Source organism: Blennius ocellaris, assembly GCF_963422515.1.
Source record: "Blennius ocellaris genome assembly, chromosome: 8".
Classification (NCBI taxonomy): Eukaryota; Metazoa; Chordata; class Actinopteri; order Blenniiformes; family Blenniidae; genus Blennius; species Blennius ocellaris.
The window spans coordinates 28,418,714-28,441,213 of NC_137657.1; the positions used below are offsets into that span (position 1 = coordinate 28,418,714).

A 22,500-nucleotide genomic window follows, 5' to 3' on the forward strand; every position below is an offset into this window, starting at 1 on the left:
TGTGGGATCCCGTTGGCGTGCGGGATCCCGTTGACAATGTGGGATCCCGTTGACATTGTGGGATCCCGTTGGCATGCGGGATCCCGTTGATGTTGCGGATCCCGTTGACAATGTGGGATCCTGTTGGCGTGCGGGATCCCGTTGATGTTGCGGATCCCGTTGACAATGTGGGATCCCGTTGACGTTGTGGGATCCCGTTGACAATGTGGGATCCCGTTGATGTTGCGGATCCCGTTGGCGTTGTGGGATCCTGTTGATGTGCGGGATCCCGTTGAAATTGTGGGATCCAGTTGGCGTGTGGGATCCCGTTGACATTGTAGATCCCGTTGACTTGTGGGATCCCGTTGACATTCCGGGCGTGGGGGAAGTGAACGGTCCGTCCCAGTACATGTGATCCCGAGCGGCTCCGGCTCCAGGCGGCTGACGAGCTTCAGACGAGGCCCTCGGGCCGCCGTCAGGAACTGGAGCCTGACTCAGGTAGAAAAAGTCCCGCGGAGAACTTTAGAACACAAAAAAAGAAAAAGTGGCGGGGAAGAACGATGAATAAGCGACGGATTCGGGCCTGGAAAACATTATGTTGCTGCGAGCCAGACGGGGAAAAGAACCTTGAGTCAAGTGTTGAGGGGGTGGGGGGGGGTAGGGGGTGGGGGGGGGGTAGGGGGTAGGGGGGGGGCAGATCAGAATAAAGGCTCGGGAATTAATCTGGTGACTTCCAGGGTTTGGAAAGATCCAGGAATTACACAAAACAAATGATTGTTGTTTTTTTTTTTACATTCATGAAAACAAGGCATTTAGAAGGATTAAAGTTAAGACGGGGGATAAAAGGACGTCTGTTAAAAGCTTGAAGTTCAGGGAGGAGGATCGTCCTGCAGCGGCAAATTAAAAAAAAAAAAAAAAAAAAAAAAAAAAAAGAAGAAAAGAGGAAAACATCTGGATTTGTGTGACACAAACATGTTGCGGTGTTTGAGTGTGGTGACGGACTGTCAGAGACGAGGCCTTGATCTCACGACACGGCAAACAGGAACGGCGCTCGCTGTCACCGGGTCCTGGAGGCCTCAAGGCCTGGAGGCCTCAAGGCCTGTCCAGACAAGCAGCACCTCCCGCTGCACCTCCTGCTGCTCCTGCTGCTGCTCCTCCTGCTGCTCCTCCTGCTGCTCCTGCAGGGCGTCGCTACCAAACCACGGAGCGGACTTCTACCGCCGTGGATCGTCACAGACCAGCTGGAACCAGGTGCAACCAGATTACGTTACCAGCTGGAGCAGTGTAATCCAGATCAGATCAGACCAGTCTAATTGAGACCAGTCCAGTCGAATCCAGATCAAACCAGTCTAATCCAGGTCAGACCAGACCAGTCTAATCCAGATTAGGCCAGTCTAATCCAGGTCAGACCATACCAGTCTAATCCAGATCAGACCATACCAGTCTAATCCAGATCAGATCAGATCAGTCTAATTGAGACCAGTCCAGTCGAATCCAGATCAAACCAGTCTAATCTAAATCAGTCCAGTCTAATCCAGGTCAGACCAGACCAGTCTAATCCAGATTAGGCCAGTCTAATCCAGGTCAGACCATACCAGTCTAATCCAGATCAGACCATACCAGTCTAATCCAGATCAGACCATACCAGTCTAATCCAGATCAGACCACAGCAGTCTAATCCAGATCAAACCAGTCTAATCCAGGTCAGACCATACCAGTCTAATCCAGATCAGACCACAGCAGTCTAATCCAGATCAAACCAGTCTAGTCCAGGTCAGACCATACCAGTCTAATCCAGATCAGTCCACTCCAATCCAGATCAGACCAGTTTGAACCAGCTCAACAGAAACAAATACTCGTCGCCGTGACGACAGTCGGCACGGCGACAACACAGGAACCACAATCCTGACTGAGCAGAACTAGTTCCGACCAGACGAGACCGGTTTACCTCACCGATCCACCAAGACCCCCAAACCCCGGACTTAAACCAGTTCACACCAGTTCACACCAGCTTGTTTTCCCCCCCCCAAAACGGTTTCACTCCAGTTCCTGATCTGTAACGAGCGTCCAGACCTGCTGGACGTCGCTGCATCTCGTTTTTGTTTTTGTTTTCAAGGCGAAAGGAATCGGGTCCGTTTCCAAGCTGCTCTTTTTTTTTTATTATTATTTATTTAGCTTTAAAAAAACAAAATCACTTGTTTCCAACAAGCGTCCTTGTCCCGGCAGTGAAAGACGAGAGTTTACAGACTGACACTCTCAGACCTGCACTTGCTGCAGACTGTCCAGCCTTCTGTGGTGTTTTCTTGTTTTCTTTTTTTTTTTCTTCACGGCCGAATTGAAAGTTTCCACCGTCGTTTACGAGCCGCGGCGGTTTCATGACGGCTGCGGCATCAAAGCCTCGAACACGGCGGAGAGAGAGAGAGAGACGTAAATAAATAAATAAATAAATAAATAAGCATCATTCCTGAAAAAGGCTGGAATTTCTGTGACGACGCTTTCAATCTTTACAAACTGGCGAATGTTTACAACGGAAATCGAATCGTTTGGTTCTGATCTGGAGATTCTGCTGCTTTCATCTTTTTTTAATTCTGTTTTGGTTTGAATGAACTTTTTGGGGAAAAAAATCTGAATCGCACTTGACTTTTTTCCCGCTTTTGGCAGAAATCGGTTTGTTTTGTTTCACTTTTTTTTTTTTTTTTGTCCCGTCGGGACATGACGAGTGAATTCACTGATTCCAGTGTCACTAGATGATCCTGGTCGATTCAAACACTTTTTGAAGACGACAAACATCCAGACAAACACTTTTTATTTCACAGAATACAAAAAAATGACTCGACGCTCCACAGGTGGATTCTGCTTTTTTTTTGCAGGATTTCTAGAAACAGTTAAGAAATGTTGAAAGTGCTCAACATTTTATAATTTTTTTTGGCTTTTTGCTTTTTTGGCTTTTTGGCAAATCATCTTCCTCCGACAAGCTCCGGTCCAGAGACGGTGTTTCCAGGCCGCGAGCTTCACCAGCTTCAGATCTGGTCCAGAGAGACTTTCAACCTCCAACTGGGCTTTTTTATTTATTTATTTATTTATTTATTTTCTTTTTGGCGGAGGGACGTGACGGTCCAGACCAACATCCAGAACCACGTGGGCCGCAACGAGACCGAGCGGGACGCCGCGAGAGGACAGAGAGACGGAGGGAGGGACGGAGGGAGAGGACAGAGAGACGGAGGGAGGGAGGGACGGAGAGGACAGAGAGACGGAGGGAGGGACGGAGGGAGAGGACAGAGAGACGGAGGGACGGAGGGAGAGGACAGAGAGACGGAGGGAGAGAATGGAGAGACGGAGGGAGGGACGGAGGGAGAGGACAGAGAGACGGAGGGAGGGACGGAGGGAGAGGACAGAGAGACGGAGGGAGAGAATGGAGAGACGGAGGGAGGGACGGAGGGAGAGGACAGAGAGACGGAGGGAGGGACGGAGGGAGAGGACAGAGAGACGGAGGGAGAGGACAGAGAGACGGAGGGAGGGACGGAGGGAGAGGACAGAGAGACGGAGGGAGAGAATGGAGAGACGGAGGGAGAGGACAGAGAGACGGAGGGAGGGACGGAGGGAGAGGACAGAGAGACGGAGGGAGGGACGGAGGGAGAGGACAGAGAGACGGAGGGAGGGACGGAGGGAGAGGACAGAGAGACGGAGGGAGGGACGGAGGGAGAGGACAGAGAGATGGAGGGAGAGAATGGAGAGACGGAGGGAGAGACTGAGATGGAGGGAGAGGAGGGAGAGAACGGAGGGAGAGAATGAGATGGAGGGAGAGGACGGAGAGAACGGAGGGAGAGATGGAGGGAGAGACTGAGGGAGAGGATGGAGAGACGGAGGGAGAGATTGGAGTGATGGAGGGAGAGACGGAGGGGGAGGAGGGAGAGCCGGACGGAGAAAACGGAGGGAGAGATGGATGGAGAGACGGAGGGAGAGAATGGAGGGGGAGGACGGAGAGACGGACGGAGAAAACGGAGGGAGAGATGGATGGAGAGACGGAGGGAGAGAATGGAGGGGGAGGACGGAGAGACGGATGGAGGGAGAGAATGGAGAGATGAGGGAGAAAACAAAGCTGCTCCGTTCACTCGTCACTTCGTACCACTTTACAGGAGACTCCCTTCCTCGCAGGAAAGAGGACCCCCACACACACACACACACACACACACACACACACACACACACACACACACACACACACACACACACACACACACACACACAGGCTCAGTCCTTCAAAGCCAGATTGTGGTCTTTAGTGTAAATAACATGTGCTGTGTTTGATGCAGACAGAATTAATGACAACACTCAGTCCAAATAACAGAGGGCTCATTTCCGTCTGGCCTGCCCTGCTCACGGGCACGGGCAGCACGCCGACGTGCACGCCGACCGTGCACGTGGGCGAGCGCGTGTCGTCTTTGTGTCTCCAGACAAAAAAAAAAAAAAAAAAAAGTCAATGAATACAATCGGACCTTTTCTCTGGGACTTTAATTTTAATATCTGAGAATCAAGACAAACCAGTTCAGGTTCTAATTCCTCTCAGATTTTGTTGCTTTGATGTTTTTAAACCTTCCAGATCGGCGACGTTATTCATTTCTTTTAGTTTAAAAAAAAAAAAAAAAAAAAGCAGTAAAAACAGTAACTTGAGATATTAGTTCCTCAAGGCTTTTTGTTTTTTTCTGTTTTTGCCTGCGACTTTTCAGTTATTTGTCTCGGGTATTAAATTACTTCCACTTCGCCGTACTTGAGTGTGTGTGTGAGTGTGTGTGTGTGTTCACTGTGCCTTTGCCGTGCCTTGCTGCCCCCGGCCGTGACGCCACTCTGTGATTTGGCGAGCCGGAGGGGGCCGGGCCGTCTCGCTGCACGGAAAGTGAAAATTACTATGCTTCTTTTAAAGACGGCCTGCGTTGTTGCTGTACAGGTACACTTCTGTGTTCCCGCTCCGTGACTCAGTGCTTACTCACCCCCCCCCTCCACCCCCCACCCCTCCCCCCACCCACCCCCATACGAGAGCAGCCGGTCCGCCGCCTCTGTAGTGGCGCTTGCAGAAGGTGCCCGATTGGAGGAAGGCGGGTTTTATTGCCTTGCAGATACCTTGTAATGGCCGACGGAGACGAGGGGGAGGCGGTGACTCCGCAGACAATTACAAAACACGGGAATGCTGGAAAACGGCGGTGCGTCATCGCGCCCCGGGGCGACAGGTGATCCTCTTGTTGTGCGGCGGAACGGCTTCTAGAACCGCGTCCGTCGGTGGGAAAAGCCCCGACGTGCCTCACATTCTTCCCCCGTGACCTCCTGAGACGCCTTTTCATTTTACCGTCTGTGACGGTTTAAAGGTTCAAGAGAGAAAAAGCTCTTGGATCGGCTTTTTTTTTTCCACATTTTTTTGAATTAATTCTCAGAGTAACAAGCGTAGCTATCCTGATCTTACGTGACTGTTTAGACCAGGGGGGGGTCAAAGTGATTTCAGTTGAGGGGCCACATCCACCTGATCTGACCTCTGACCTCTGGAGGCCCGACAAGTCAAACATCACATGTTAAACTGCAGATATGGACAAATGTCAAAGTCTTTCCTTCTTTTGATCCTTTTGTAACTGCAAGGATTTGCCAGTCTATTCTGAAATATACATATTAAAGTTAATCAGATATTATATTTGCAAAAAAAACCCACAATATCTGTATCTGGATATCATATTTTTATTCAGGATTAAAACAATTTGTCATCATCTGGAAATTGTTTTGAGTTTACGTGTCTAAAGTATCACTTCACATAAGTTGGACTCATTGTTTTATTGTGAAAGGCGTTGCGTCATGTGACCTCCACAGACGCATTAATGTCGGGGGTCAAATTCTGACCAAGGGCGGTTTTAAATGTCATTTTTGCCGATCGAGTGTTTTTAGATCAGAATCTGTCAGTTTTCATATTTATACTTCCCACTTCATGAATCACATGCAGACGGGGGAGGCGGAACATGCAAACGCCTCCGACCCCATTGAAACCACATTTCTTGAAATGGGACACGGGATTTTTTTTTTCTCTCGACACGATATCAACCCTTACATTTTCTATCGTCACAATAATCATAATTCCGTCTCGCTGTTTTAGTATTGCAAACACGTTGAACGTGATGGAAACATAAGGTGAAGTCGCATGCCAGACCAATTGTGTAGTTTTTGTTTTTGGGACTTGTATCGGACCTCCGGGCCCCTGGTACTCCGCCGGGCCCAGCGAGCTGCGTTTAATAATTTAAAGTTCCATTCTGTTCTCGACACGGCTTCTCCTCCTCGGGTGTGAATTTCCAGCTCGGAGAAAATGATGTCCGCTACAAACGGGGTTGGAATTTTAATCTGGCGATGGACGGTGTCGGAGTTCAGTGGAAACGCTTTCTCTCACCTCTCGACGCCGCTTTAACCACCCCCCCCCCCCCTCCCTCCCCCGCTCATTGTTTCACCTTCAATTAGCTGGATTGACTCCAGTCCATCAATTAGGCGACGTCTTGAGTTCCGCTGCTCTTTTCACCCAGCGAGAGCCGGGGGCCGCCTCTTTTCACCCGAGACCCGGTGACGGCCTCGCGCTGCCATGTGCCGCCGGACCGGCTAAGGTGTCACGGCAGCTGAAAAGAAAGTGTCTTCGTCCAAACGCCATCGCGCTTCTTCTTCCCCCCCCCCCCCCCCGGGGATCAATCGCTCCTTCTTTGGACGCCGGCCGGCTCAATGATTCATGGCCCGTCTGTTTAAAAATGCAACGAAGTGGCCGTCACTTATGGCACTCTCCCTGCTCCGCTCTGGTTGACGATCCCACCAAGGGCCCCGCTTCCTGTCGGTGACTCAGTGTTTCTGTGCAACCTGAGCGCCGCCTTCACACCTCCTCTGCCACCTTCCTCTTGCTCGTTCTCGCCTGGCGGCGGTGTGCGGTTACCGGGCCGACACTCGATCCCCGTCCTCGCCGGTTTCCTTTTCACGGCTCCATGATTGGGTCCTATCGGGTGTCGGACGCCCCCCACCCCCACGTTTGACAGCTCAGGTTGGGTGTCGGCACGGAGCACGCTTCCCTCTCAGAGGACTCGATCTTTCATTGTCCTTTCCAGTGAGCTGGATCTTTGATCTTTGATCTTTGATCTTTGAAACCCTCCGCAGCCCATGAATGCCAGTTTTCCGTTGCCCGGCGGGGCTCGTCTTCACTTCATTCCACTGGAACTGCTGGTTGCTTTTCCGTTTCCGTCATTTGATGTCATTATTTTCTATTGTTGCCGCCGTGAGGGTCTAAAAGAGCCAATTCCCTCCGAGAGGCTCTGAGCACCGGTGACCACTGACTGATTACACAGAATCACTACCAGGCTCGTCGTTACAGTCTGAGTCATTGTTAAAACAGTCGAGCTACTATAGCGACTGCAATATTTACCAAACTGCTCACTAATGTCCAGAACACAACGCCACAGAGGAGGATACTCCAGAACGTCGACTGACTGATAATACACCGCGCAGTGGTTGAACACCTTCACCACTTACATAATAAATTATGAATTTAGATATTTACAGTGATTTTGCCTTTTTTCCACCAATTTTCCGATCAAATATACACTTTTTATTGTGTTTTTATTTTTTGTTATTCTTTGAAAAGACCAAACGGCCCGAATAAGTCGTCATGCATCAGTAGTCTATAGACGTTGTCCAACACCAGGCGGCGTCTGCATTGCCCAAAGGACACGAGTACTTTGCGTACTCGGTTTCCACGTAACAGGAAAGAGTCCAAACGACTAGCGACAGGCAGATCGATGAATATTTCATGAACGATGGCCGCTGCCTTCTCACCTCATGCTTCACGGGGATTTGTGCCAAAAGTCAGTTGCAGCTGTGCAACAATTGGTTCTACGTTCCAGATTAAGCACCGAATTGTTATTCGTGTTTATGGAAAAGGCCACCGATGAGATTTGATGTGGGGCCATTTCTTTATATTTTATTGTATTACATGCAGGTTATTAGTGTTTTGTGTGTTCATTAGTTATATTTAGAGTACACAGTGCAGTAAAACCTGATCTATTCATCTTATCTGAAAATCCCTTCGTAGTCATTAAATATCCATCGTCGAATCCAGGATTTACCTGGACGGGTCGCCAGTCCGCCACAGGCCGTTTAATTCCTCTTATTTAATTAATTATTAGATATGCATCATTAAAAAGTGATGCCATCAATAGGATATACATGAAGCACATGGCGAGGCACGGAACCAGTCCACCGCCAGCCCTGGACGTCGCTTATTAGTTCGTCTGCTGCTGATGTCCCTCGTTTCCCCGGCGTCTCGCTGGTGGAAAGTGGTGACGGATCCACACGCTTGTTTAGTTGTTTCGGCGTGTCTTCGGGACGCGGCGACGTCTCGGGGCTGTGGCGGGACGAGCAGCGGGTCAACGGCCAACGATCAGGAGTCGACTTGTAATATAAATAAATATGCAGCGGCTCGGAAATTGCAAAAGGTTTGGAGAAACGAAGACGGGCGAGATGGTTTTGATACGTGTTGGAGTTTGTTTGCGTCTTTAATCGGATCATTTTCCAAGGATGGGGACGATGATTCCGTCTCACTGTTTTAGTGTTGCAAACACGTTAAACGTGACGACCGTGTCCTCATGTTGATTCTGCCGAAATAGAAACATGAGGTGGAGTCGCAGGCCAGACCAATTGTGTAGTTTTTTGTTTTTGGGACTTGTATGGGACCTCCGGGCCCCTGGTACTCCGCCGGTCCCAGCAAATCGTTTGGAGGTACGGAAGACGGGCGAGATGGTTTTGATACGCGTTGGAGTTTCTTTGTGTCTTTAATCGGATCATTTTCCAAGGAAAGCCTCCGTTCCGCTGACCCGTCGTCCTCTGGGTCTCGCTGTGAAGAGGACATTTTTCATTCGTGGAATAATTGGCAACGTGATGTTGTTCATCACTCGCTTTATCCGGAAACCTCGGCTGTTTGCCAGACGAGCTTTTAGTCAGTAGAAGCCGTCTCTTCTGCCAAGTCCTCACTAAATCAGCGGCTAATGAGTCCCAGGTCCCGACGGGGATTGTTGAAACATGTCGGTCTCGCCGCCAACATCTGTCCAAGTGTTGCGCGTTGCTGAAAATCTCCCCCGGAGCCGCCGGGCTCATCAAAGCGTGGCGTTCGTATCTCATGGCCCCGGTGCGCCCGCCCCTCCACGTCGTGTGCGTGCGCGGCGACGCCGACCCCGCGAAATTTCCCCCGATGTTACATCACATGATTACGCTCCATTTACAGGAAGCTTAAAAAAAAAAACAAATAAAACTGCAAAGCTTTTTTCCCAACAGTCCTGTGAATCTGTCCCCCCAGTCAGAAACATGTTTAAATCATAAATTCAACTTGTTTTTTTTTTTTGTTTAAAAAAAAACAAAAAACATCAGTCTGGCATGCAGCTTCCAGTCACTGCTGGTTTCTTTGATCTCAAAGCGCTCCTCAGCGGAGGTGGGTGACAAAGACAAGTGGATTCAGGAACTGGATTCTACATTTTGTTGTGGCTCAAGAAACGTCTCCCGTCAACGCAGGCAGTTTGATAAACGACGCCGTTAAAAAAAAAAAAGTAGGATTGAAAGCTTTTAACTGGAGTGACGGAGCATTTCGTGAAGAAACCACTGCAGATCAAAGCATGATCAAAATGCAGATGAATATTTCAGCGACCTGTTAAAGTCAATGAGGCCAGATTGAGATTATTTGAAGAGGTCACGGTATTTTTTTTTATTTTTTTTTTTATTTTCATGAATATCTGTTTCAATCACAAAACCTTCCTGCATCCTAGCATCTCTCACACGGTCTGTTTTCTGCGCTTGTCGTTCTGCAGACGACGGGCGACCGGCCGTTCATCCAGAAACTGTTCCGCCCCGTCTCGCCCGAGGGCAACGTGCACACGCTGGGCGACCTGCTGAAGGAGATGTGCCCAGACGCCCTGACCAGCGACGGTAAGTCGGCCAACGTTTCTGTTCCGGCGGCGTCGAGGCCGTTCCAGTAAAAAAAAAAAAACAAGCCGGATGGTGAAACCGTCGTTGACGCAGCAAGCCTCGGTTTATCTTCGCCGGCTGATCAGACGTGGGTCTCGTCATCGACCAGAAGACAAGAAGTACCTTTCCTCCTCCGCGGTTTGATTTGCGCCGCCACACGAGGCCCGTCACAGATCCTTGCTCATGATTACAGTCAGACCTCACGCAGGAAAGCAAAGTGAAGCACCACAAGCTTGGAACTCTGCAAAAGTCTCGCTGAGTTGAAATCCATTCAAGCTCCTCCGCCTGCACAGAGTCAAAGACGGTTCCATATTCAGAACCGTGTTTTTAGGAGTTTACGAACGAGGAAGGGACCAAAGCACCGAGTTTCTTCTGAAATAAGATAAGATAAGCCTTTATTGATCTCACAATGGAGAAATGTACTTGTTACATTCTGCTCTTAAGGACTCGGTAGTAGGAAAGACAAGAAATGTGCAAACAGTTGGGTAAGAATCGAGGAATCATTGGGCATTGCCTGCAGAACCTGGATAAATTAAAGATAAATTAAACAATATTACTGAAAGATTCTGCAGAAATAACACTTTGTGAAACAAACTGTTTTCTTGGGACAAGAAATACAATCATCATAGTAACAGACTGCTATTTCTAAACAACACTAACGGATGATTATAGACAAAAAGGACAATTAGTGATAGAAAGCAAAGGGGGATGTAACTAGAAAGGGTTGCTGGTTTCAGTCTCTGGAGGGTTTTCTAAATCGCTGCCGTATTGAAATAAAACTCAAACCGAACTGCAAGGAGTTGGACGGTTAATTTCTCAAGACAATCCAATGATGGAAATCTGTGCAGAATTTTTCTTTTTTAATTTGATTCTGCACCACAGAGCAGAGCACCGGCAGGAAACCAGACTCTGCAGCAGGACGGAGGCCTTAATGTGCATTTTGGCTGCAGGTTTCACACATAAGCCCCGTGCAGTCGTGGCACCGTGGAGCTGCAGCTGTGGCGGAGGTGTGGTGATAATGAAAGAAGAGATGAGAAGGATGTAAGAGGGAGAGAGAGAGAGGGAGAGGGGGAGAGCGGCAGTCTAAACAGGCAGTGTCTGCAGAGGAGGAGAGAGGAAGTAGATAAAGAGACAATAGTGTGTTGGGACATGGGACCCGCAGGAGACTCACCTGCAGGAGGAGACAGTGCCATTAGCACCCCCTCCCCCTCCTCCTCCTCCTCTTCCTCCTCCTCCACTGTCTGTCTGCCTACCTGTCTGCCTGGTGTTCACTCTCATTCTCCTCCTCCTCCTCCTCCTCCTCCTCCTCACTGTTTACATTTCACATTCACTTTCATATAAAAAGCTTTGAAGTCCGACATGATATCATAAAGCTCCTGCTCGCGGTTGTTAGGCGTCAGTGTTTTGATCCCAAATAGAGTGAAGCTTTGCTTCCATGATGGAATGAATACCCCCCCCCCCCGTATTCTTCACCGCGCTCCATTTCCACACTTTCACAGCGTAAACAATGTGAAAATGTGCGCAAGTTGGACTTCACCCATCAACATGGTGATCGTCGTCATTATCTTTGATTGCAACGTATAAACAGATGTTTCCAGAGGTGACTGATTGTAGGTTTGTGCCGCAGGAGCTCCAGACCATCAACACGCGTCGTTTCCTCGCGACTCTCGGCGTCAGCCGATATTTAAAACGTCAAGTTTAGTGTCCCGAAAGAGCGTCTCGAATTTGTGCGAAGAATTCATGCGTCCCGGTATGAATCGGACCGAATTTGGCGAAATAGTCGTAGACTTTAATTGCAACCTTGACTTTGTTAAATTACACAGGTTTTTTTTTTATATGCAGCAAGTCCTTAAAGCCTGCCTACATACTTTATAATAAAAAAAAAAAGAGTGTTTATGACATGATTATAGGTACAAAAGGCAGAATTGCCACCTGCAGCCTTACCAGAGGTGAGCTTCAGCTCATTGTTTAGTCCTCTTCCCTACAACCTTCATTATTTTGTCACACTATGTTCAGTAAAACGTCTTATTTTCAGACCCTGTTGGCCCCGGGGGGGGGGGGGGGGGGGAGTGGAAAAACTGCATGTGAAAGTGAGAGCGAGGCCCGTGGGACACGGAACAAATAGAAGTCGTTGCCCTAAGCTAGGCTAGCGGATCAGAGGTGCCGGTAGAGCCCGGTGAACCTTGACTCTCGGTGGACCGGGAGTTTTAGTGTCTCCGCTTTGTCGGAGTTGCTGAACGTGCAGAAGCAACCTCTTGAAAGGAGGGGCCGTTCTTTTAACAATCAGAGAAATATCGCGGGTGTTTTCCTGGACGCTGCTCTCTAGACGTCCGGAGTCTTAATTGCGACGCGCAAAACTCGCCAAGCTCATTGTTTGTCTTTTGGCTTTTGGGCTTCGTGGAATCCAGCCGCCGCTTGACGTCTGTGAACAACAAACAGCCGCCGATCAGGTTCTTTTTGACGTCATCATCGATGGTTTTACAGATGCTAATTCCCTTCAGGCCCGCTGTTAGACATTTGTTTAATTTGCATTGTGGCTGTTGCCAGATTCTCGGATTTACTTAGAATTTGCGTGACAGTTAGGTGGAGACAGAGATATCCTCCCCCCCCCCCCCCCGGTCTCCTCTGTTCTCGTGTCTTTACGTCTATAGTTTCCCTGATCTGAGACTTATTCTTTCCCCTTTGATGTCCCGTCTGTGTCTCAGGTGTAGCCGTCCGCGCCTTTCATGTCTTTGAGGTTAAACCCCTGCTTTCCTTTGCCCCTGCTCCTCCACCATCAAGGTGAAAGTGCTCCCTTTTGTCTCCGGCGCGCTTGTTTGGCTTCCCCCTCTTCCTCGGCGGCGAGATGAGTTGGGCGATATCCGAGGGATTATGGCGGCGTGTTTGGATTAGCGCGGCTGGCGGGAGCGGTGGCGGCGCTTCGGCAGCTCGCCGCTCGCATTGTTCCCGGACTTCAAGAGAACTCCGCTCTGCCGAGGCCCTAACGTACGACACACAAAAAAAAAAAAAAGAAAATCTGGGGGTGCTCCACGTCGCTTTGATCTCTCAAACATCAAATAACGGGAACATTTGTTTTGTTTTTTTTGTTCTCCCACCCCCCCCAAACAAACTGCCTGTGTTATGTCTGCGAGGGGTTCGGTGTCGACCCCGCCGGGACCCAGAAAGCCGCTGCGGCAAACAAACGGTGGGGGTGGGTGGGGGGGGGGGGTTGGTGGGGGGGCTTGAATTAAGCCCAAAAAGAAGGGGATTCCCCGAGTCGTCCTCAAGCCGTGGCCGTGTGTTTTGGTGACGCTGCCCTTCCCCACCGCGCTGCGGAAAACAAATCCACAGCAACTAGTTCCTGTAAGCAGCGGTCAGCGCTGACGTCTGTCGGCGCCGTCTCATCTGTTCCGGGGGGGGTTTTTATTTTTGTTTTGTGTTTTTTTTTTTTTGTTTTTTGGGAGCCAGGTGTGTTACTGAGCAAGTGTTTTGGCAGAAGCTTGGCTCCGTCTTTGTGTCAGCCTGAAGGGCGGCGCCGCCCACGCCGCTCACGCTTTAATTGACAAGACGCTTCTCGTAAGTTGCTGCTTTTGTTTTGGGTTTTTTTCTTCTTCTTCTTCTTCTTGTCAGGTTTTATCAGAGCTCAACCAAAACACGAGGAAAAAAAAAAACCCCCCGCATTGATTATTGTCTGTGAATAATCAGAGGAAACTCCCCACCTCGTGGATCCCGCCCCCCCCCCGCCCCCACACCCTACCTTCACTCCGCCTCTCCACCCGTCCAGCCCAGGGCTTCTCTTCAGATGCTGCCGGGGGCGGGGGGGGGGGGGGGGGGGGGGAGTGGAGCTTTCAGTGGCTGTTTTGATGAAACCGACGGCGGGTTGGTTCTGGTTCATGTGTGTGGGAGTGAGAGACGTAGGGGGGGTGGAGGGGGGGGGTTCACTTCAACACTCCATTAAAACGTGTCCAGGTGACTCTCTGGCTCAGACAAGCTGAAGTTCCAAGACAAAAATCAGAGATTAAGTAAAAAAAAGGATCTGTTTGCGATTTATTTCTAACGTGGACAGGAAGTGTCTTCAGCCTGGAGCCCCCCCCCCCCCCCCCCCCCGACACCATCACACTGATATCACACCTCAGTAAAACAGTTTGACTCAAAGTTGATCAAGTCCCAATAAGGTTGTTTTTCAGACGGTTTGGCAGCGTCAGTGAGGGAAAAGCCTGTGAAGAAGTGAATTAAAAGCAGGTTTCACTGGTTTGGAGGCCCAGAGGGTCGATCAGCTGGAGGTTTGTGCTGCAGAGGAGGAACGACCACAAACTACCCAGGAGTTTGGAAAAATCTCATCCAGACTTTTTAACAGGGTTGAGGAGCAGACGCAGTTTTCTACTGAGACCTGAGCTGAGAGGATCATACTAATGATGATAATGTTAATAATAATAATGTTAGTGATGATAATAATAATAATAATAATGTTCGCGATGATCATAATAATAATGTTAGTGATAATAATAATAATTATGTTAGTGATGATAATAATAATAATACTAGTAATAGTAATAATAATGATAGTAATGTTAAGGATAATAATATTAATGATAATGACGATGATGATAATAATGTTGGTGATAATAATAATAATTATGTTGATAATAATAATGTTAATAATAGTAATAATGATTATAATAATGTTAGTGATGATAATAATAATGTTAATAATAATAATAATGTTAGGGATGATAATAATAATATTAGTGATGATCATAATAATAATGTTAGTGATGATAATAATAATAATGTTAGTGATGATAATAATAATAATAATAGTAATAGTAATGATAGTAATGTTAAGGATAATAATAATGTTAGTGATGATAATAATAATAATAATGTTAGTGATGATAATAATAATAATAATAATGTTAGTGATGATAATAACAATAATAATAGTAATAGTAATGATAGTAATGTTAAGGATAATAATAATGTTAGTGATGATAATAATAATAATAATAATGTTAGTGATGATAATAATAATAATGTTAGTGATAATAATAATAATAATGTTCGTGATGATAATAATAATAATGTTAGTGATAATAATAATAATAATGTTAGTGATGATAATAATAATAATAATAGTAATAGTAATGATAGTAATGTTAAGGATAATAATAATGTTAGTGATGATAATAATAATAATAATGTTAGTGATGATAATAACAATAATGTTAGTGATGATAATAACAATAATAATAGTAATAGTAATGATAGTAATGTTAAGGATAATAATAATGTTAGTGATGATAATAATAATAATAATAATGTTAGTGATGATAATAATAATAATAATGTTAGTGATGATAATAATAATAATAATGTTAGTGATAATAATAATAATAATGTTAGTGATGAGAATAATAATAATGTTCGTGATGAGAATAATAATAATGTTAGTGATGAGAATAATAATAATGTTCGCGATGATAATAATAATGTTAGTGATGAGAATAATAATAACAATGTTAGCGATGAGAATAATAATGTTAGTGATGAGAATAATAATAACAATGTTAGTGATGAGAATAATAATGTTAGTGATGAGAATAATAATAACAATGTTAGTGATGAGAATAATAATGTTAGTGATGAGAATAATAATAACAATGTTAGCGATGAGAATAATAATGTTAGTGATGAGAATAATAATAACAATGTTAGTGATGAGAATAATAATAACAATGTTAGCGATGAGAATAATAATGTTAGTGATGAGAATAATAATAACAATGTTAGTGATGAGAATAATAATGTTAGTGATGAGAATAATAATAACAATGTTAGTGATGAGAATAATAATGTTAGTGATGAGAATAATAATAACAATGTTAGTGATGAGAATAATAATGTTAGTGATGAGAATAATAATGTTAGTGATGAGAATAATAATGTTAGTGATGATAATAATAACGGTGATGCTGCCATGAAACATCAACAGGCCTCGGTGTAAAAACACTCAGAATATAACAGCTTGTCGTAATATTTGGCCGTTTGCTCTGTTTTACTGCCCCCCCCATCACCACCCCCCCCCCCCCCAGGTCCTCCTCATTACACATTGATGTGGGAGAAAAACCTTCAGTTCTATCAGACTGTAAACACTGGTGTGTGTGTGTGTGTGTGTGTGTGTGTGTGTGTGTGTGTGTGTGTGTGTGTGTGTGTGTGTGTGTGTGTGTGTGTGTGTGTGTGTGTGTGTGTGTGTGTGTGTGTGTGTGTGTGTGTGTGTGTGTGTGTGTGTGTGTGTGTGTGTGTGTGTGTGTGTGTGTGTGTGTGTGTGTGTGTGTCAGCAGACGAATTGGTCCAAGTGTTTTATTTTCTCTCTTGTTCTACTTTCCCCTATAAACCATTTATTACTAATTCTACTGCGGTTTTGGGAAAAAGCCTCACATTAAAAACATTTAAAACATTAAAAACATTTAAAACGAGCCTTGAACTTTGGCGTCGTTCTCGTTTGTGTGTCGACACGTCGGCTGTGTCACAGCGTCATGATGGTTTCTCCCTCAGCCGAGGGTTTTTAATCATATCTTCCAACAAGACGCCTCCTGGACTTCATCTTTCTTCACCTTTTTTTTATTTTTTTTTTTAATATATTATCCCGGCGGTTTTGTTGTGTATTTTTCTATGTCGTGGAAAATTTCCAAACGCTGAATATTTGGTTTTACTCATTACATGTGAAGATGCATTTGGATCACGACAAACTATTTTAAAGAAACGATACATGAAAGATTGGTGGAGATCAGCGGCGTCAAACATTTTAGTTATAAGAAACGTATAAAAGATGAAAGGATCATGAACTGAAGGCACAGAAAACAAAATCAGCTTTTGAACTGAAGCTGTGACCGAAATAAACCGTTCATTCGTTCATAACGTCCCTTAAATATAATATTTCAAGCTTTTCTTTGCTGTGCCGCAGCGTAAACGTCGACTTAAAGCAGATTTTAGTGCAGAATACAGTGAAATGTTCCAAAAAACCTGATTTGTCAAAAGAAAACACACACAAAAAAGTAGTTCTCATTGAGGTATTTCTGATGAGCTGTAAAATAACGTAATTATGGAAACACGTTTTCCTCTCCAACTGCTATTTTTACCATATTTTTCTCCTAAAAGATAATCAATGATTTCTTTTTTTTTATCATGAATTTCGTAGTGGATTACACTGAACTGTACTGTAAAGTATTTTCAGCCCCTGATCTCGGATCAGATCGTAATCTTGGTGTAAAAGTCAAACTTGATCAGTAAAAACTCTTCGTTTCGACTTGTTTCCATCATCAGTTCCACGTTTTCTCCTCCTCCTTTCCCTCCCGGTTTGTTTTTCTCCCCCGACCACATTGTGAATTTTTCTATATTTCTAATGGATCAAACCAAATCTGTTGATCCACATCAGTCTCTGAGCAGAAATGACTGACGTTGTTGAATTACTGGGTACATTTAGAGTTTCTGATTCTGATTATTTTTCTATTTTCTTCCACAAATTGACTTCAGTTTAATGTGATTGAGCTTCTAAACTTCAGTTCGTCACACATGAACTCTCCTACTTCTTCTTTGATTTTTAATTTTTGTTTGTTTTTTCACTGACGTTTTACTCGTCATGTGTTCGTAGATTGATTCTCATAATTCGTATGAGGAATGTCGGACGTCGCCGGGTGTAAAAGTTCATGATTCCACGTCGGCGTCCGTCTTCAAGCTTCCTGTGGAAACGAACCAGAATCTCTTCTCTCTTTATCCCGTTTAACTAGATTCAGCTGTTAACTATGTGTTTATGGTGATTATCACAACATCAGCATCTCTAGTGTGTGTGTGTGTGTGTGTGTGTGTGTCTGTGTGTCTGTGTCTGTGTCTGTGTCTGTGTCTGTGTCTGTGTCTGTGTGTGTGAATCCGGATTCGTTACTTTGGTTTTAAAGTGAATTTAACCTGAACGAATCCCTTTGAAGTAGCTCAAACTTCCTTTGATGCGTGACGTCCCTGTGAGCCCAGATGCTGCCAGCAGGGGCAGCGTGAGCCGCCGCGCCGCGGAATGTGGACGTCAGAAGAAGACGGGTGGCGAGAGCTCGGCTTTGTTTTTCCGCCACCGCAGGTGTCGGGTGGAGCTGCTGCTGCTGCGACCGGCAGTTGCTGCTCCGCCTCAACCGCCCTCCTGATATTACGTGTCTTTCTCACGCACATACAAACGTCCGTCCGTCCACGATTACTCAACAGTACACATATATGTGTGTATATATAGACGTACATGTAGAGATCGATGTCGATCTAAAACAAATCTGCAACTTGTGTTAAAAAAAAACCCCAAAAGGTCAAACTAAACGCAGCTGAGCTTTGATGCTTTGATGTTAGCGGCTCTAACCTGGTAATTGCTGCAGTGTTTCCGTGGAAATGGGAATCGGAGATAAAAGTCAAATACGACCAGATCAGCGGCTGGATTCACTTTACGAAACAAATACTTGGCCTGCACATTTCTAATCACGTGGATAAAAGTTCAGACCAGAATAATACTGATAGAATTTAAACTTACAGGAAAACACGGGCCTCAGGCGTAGAGTTATGTCGGTAGAATCGGCTTGTACTTCACCTAATTCACCTTTTAAGACGTGTTAAACTGTGTTTACATCCACTGCTTTTAGAAAAACCTTCAGATTCGACAGGAAAAAAAGGGATTTTATTTCCAAGCATGAAGGATTTTGGTCAAAACAACTTTATTATTCTGTTACTTCTTATATTTATATTATTACATCCTCCTATTTATTTTAGAAATTAATTAATTGTTAAAATTTCAAGTGCAACAGTGAGACAGTTCCAGTCTCTCTCTCTCTCTCTTTTCTCTCTCTCTCCCCTCTCTGTCTCTCTTTCTTTCTCTCTCTCTGTTTCTCTCTCTCTCTCTCACTCTCTCTCTCTCTTTCTCTCTCTCTGTTTCTCTCTCTCTCTCTCACTCTCTCTCTCTCTGTCTCTCTCTCTGTCTCTGTCTCTCTCTCTCTCCCCCTCTCTCCCTCTCTCTCTCTCTTTTCTCTCTCTCTCCCCTCTCTGTCTCTCTTTCTTTCTCTCTCTGTCTCTCTCTCTCACTCTGTCTCTGTCTCTCTCTCTCTGTCCATGTCTGTCTGTCTCTCTTCTTCTCTCTCTTGCTCCCTCTCTCTCTTTGTCTCTCTCTCTCTCTCTGTCTCAGTCTCTCTCCCCCCCTCTCTCTCTCTCTGTCTCTCTCTCTCTCTCTCTGTCTCTCTCTCCCCCCTCTCTCTCTCTGTCTCTCTCTTTCTCTGTCTCTCTCCCCTCTCTCTCTCTCTATCTATCTCTCTCCCTCTCCCCTCTCTCTCTCTCCCCCCCTCTCTCGCCACAGCAGTGGTATATTTTCTTCACCTCTAATGTGTGATGTGGTCTTCTTCTTCTTCACCTCATCCTGTCTTCTGTTCCTCTTTTCTCACCAGATCGCTTTTAGTACCGTTCTTATTTTTACACTCATCCGTCTGTTTTCATCATTGTACTACATAGTAGGTACTACATAGTAGGTACTATGTAATATGTAGTACCAAGTATGTAGTATGTAGTACGTGATATCTAGTGTGTAGTATGTAGGTAGTATTTTCGGTAGTAATCGTTTGATGTGTGAAAATAGCCGTGTTCATCACGTGTCTGCTCCACAGCAGAGAAAGTACTACAGTACTACGTATTACATACTACACACTAGGTACTATGTAGTACACAGTACAACGTTTCCATGTGGAGGTGATGAAGCAGTGTTTTGCTGGTTTGTCGTGTCGGAGATGAACCGAGGCGTCACGGGACCCTGAATGTCATGTGACCCCGAACCGATGCGTCATGTGACCCTGAACCGATGCGTCATGTGACCCTGAACCGATGCGTCATGTGACCCTGAACCGAGGCGTCATGTGACCCTGAACCGAGGCGTCATGTGACCCTGAACCGAGGCGTCATGTGACCCTGAATGTTATGTGACCCCGGACCGAGGCGTCATGTGACCCTGAATGTTATGTGACCCCGGACCGAGGCGTCATGTGACCCTGAATGTCATGTGACCCCGGACCGAGGCGTCATGTGACCCTGAACCGAGGCGTCATGTGACCCTGAATGTCATGTGACCCTGAATGTCATGTGACCCCGGACCGAGGCGTCATGTGACCCTGAATGTCACGTGACCCCAGACTGAGGCGTCACGTTACCCCGAATGTCACGTGACCCCGAATGTCACGTGACCCTGAACCGAGGCGTCATGTGACCCTGAATGTCACGTGACCCTGAATGTCATGTGACCCCGGACCGAGGCGTCACGTTACCCCGAATGTCACGTGACCCTGAACTGACCCCGCCCTCCCGCCGTGTGTCTGCAGGTGAGCGGCGGCGCTACCAGGTGGTGATCCACGGCATCGAGCCGCTGCTGGAGACGCCGCTGCAGTGGCTCAGCGAGCACCTCAGCCACCCCGACAACTTCCTGCACGTCTGCGTCATCCCCGCCCCCAGAGACTGAGGCCACGCCCCCTCCAGCATCGCCGCGACGACGCGCCGGGCCGGGAGGAAGTCTACGGTTCTGAAGGGACTCTTTAACTGAGAGCAGGATGGTGGACGGAGGAGGAGGAGGACCAGGAGGAGGAGGGGGAGGAAGAGGAGGAGCTCCAGGGAATCCTGGGTCCTGCTGGAGTTGCCTTAGTTGCTCCGTCACTCATCAAGTTTACATTTTCTCCTTCAAAGGCTTCAACAAATTCGTTTCTTTGAACTTCACAAAACTTGACGTCACTCTTATTTCACTCTTATTTCACTCTTCATTCACTCTTTTCCCCCGAATCCTCGTCACCCTGGAGCTTTGAACCTGGAACCTCAGAACCCTGTAGAACTCCAGGTTTTCCCGTGCGGCTGAAGGCAACGTGTTGCCGGTTGCCGGTTGTACTTCCCCCTCCGGAGACGCGCCGTCTCTCCACCAGGTGGCGACGATCCGTCTGCACAACGAAGTGAAACGACGTCCGTCTCCCCGCCGGCTGGTTTCGTTTCTCCGCCGGCTGCCGGTACGTAAAGAGACGCTCCCGGAGAGTCCTGGCGTTTTATTGTGGAGACAGGAAGTCACCCCCCGGATCTTAACCTCACGCTTGGTTGGTTCTTGCAAAGTTTTTCCTCTTATGTCATCGCCGTCTGTCGCTCTGCTTTTTTTTTTTTTTTTTTAACATCTTTACACTGAAATAAAACGATATTAAAGCTGCTGGCTGATTCATCGTTTCATCGGTTCAACAGATCTCGTCGTTTCCACAAGTTTAAACATCAAACAGTTTGAATCGTGCTGAATCGGCACAATCTGTGACGTCGGGTAACGTTATTATTACTAAAACATGTTGAAGCGGAAGGAAAAAGGTGTTTTTTCTCCAAACAGACCAAAGAATGAAGACGATTAAAGTCGGTAAACGACGTCACAACAAATTATCCAAATTCACATTTTTTTCTAAAAAAAACATTTGCTCTATCATGTATAAATACTCTTCGCCACTAGAGGGCAGCACAGAACTTTGCCGGTGAAATGTAAAGTGACAGACGTCAGTGTGGTTCATCTCCACCTCCTGCTACCATCTTGTGTCAAAGTACTGTGTCAGTGACAGTGATGGAGAAGTTTTTGAAAACCAGGATCTCAGCTCTTCATCCATCAGGTCCAGGTTTCACACTGAGGGAGGCACTATTAAAAAAAACTTTGTTTCTAGATTTACTGGATTCTTGTTGATAAAACGTTGATGTCTTTGATGACAATGACTTTGATGTCTTTGATGAGAAAGACTTTATATTGTTAATAGAGGCTGCAGAGTTTAACTTTTTAACATTTTCAGGTGGAGGTGTGCCTCCAGAGTTTTCCAAAGAAAAAAAAGTCCCTTGGCTCAGAAAGGTATAAAAACACTGGTCTAACTGATCACCAGCAGCTGATTCTTTACGACATCAGATAATCGATGACCTTCCTACATTTGCAGTTATGTAATAATAATAAAAAACTAGGTCAGAAAAATCCCTGCTACATTTCTGAAGTAGACAATCTCCTCTATTTCAGGATATGTTCGTTGAGCCGATATGACCTTCGCCCTATGAGGAGCTACATTTTCCGTTTGGGCTTTTTTTGGGGTGAAAATCTTACTTTGAAAGGCAAATAGCGGACTTCCTGTTGGATTTAGGTCCAAAGTTGTAGGTCATTTTAACATTTTCAGGTGGAGGAGGTGTGCCTCCAGAGTTTTTACAAACAAAAAAGTGTGTCTTGGCTCAGAAAAGGTTGAAAAACACTGATTTAGACGACTTCAGACAAACGAGGAATCGTTTTCATTCCGGACGTCGTCAGTCGTTCTTCATCTTTTTTGTTTGTGTTGTTGTTTTTCACTTTGTGCAGCAGAGGAACTCCCATCCAGTGAAAGTTTGCTTCTCTTAACCCCTCCATTTTTGTGGTTTGATCATCATGTGCCCCCCCACCTCCCCCCCTCCCCCCCTCGTCTCCCTCCCATGTGTTGTTTTACTGCC

The 22,500-nt window shown here is 46.2% G+C and overlaps 1 protein-coding gene across 1 annotated transcript in view; it reads left to right on the forward strand.

Annotated features, from left to right (window-relative positions):
- Window positions 1-21,214, forward strand: part of atg5 (ATG5 autophagy related 5 homolog) — a 30,666-nt gene extending 9,452 nt beyond the window's left edge. Inside the window, exons 6-7 of the mRNA XM_080500716.1 lie at window positions 9,837-9,954; window positions 20,355-21,214. Coding sequence (XP_080356842.1) covers window positions 9,837-9,954; window positions 20,355-20,491 — 255 coding nt within the window. The 3' untranslated portion in view covers window positions 20,492-21,214. The remainder of the gene's footprint in view (window positions 1-9,836; window positions 9,955-20,354) is intronic.
- The last annotated feature ends 1,286 nt before the right edge of the window (window positions 21,215-22,500 follow it).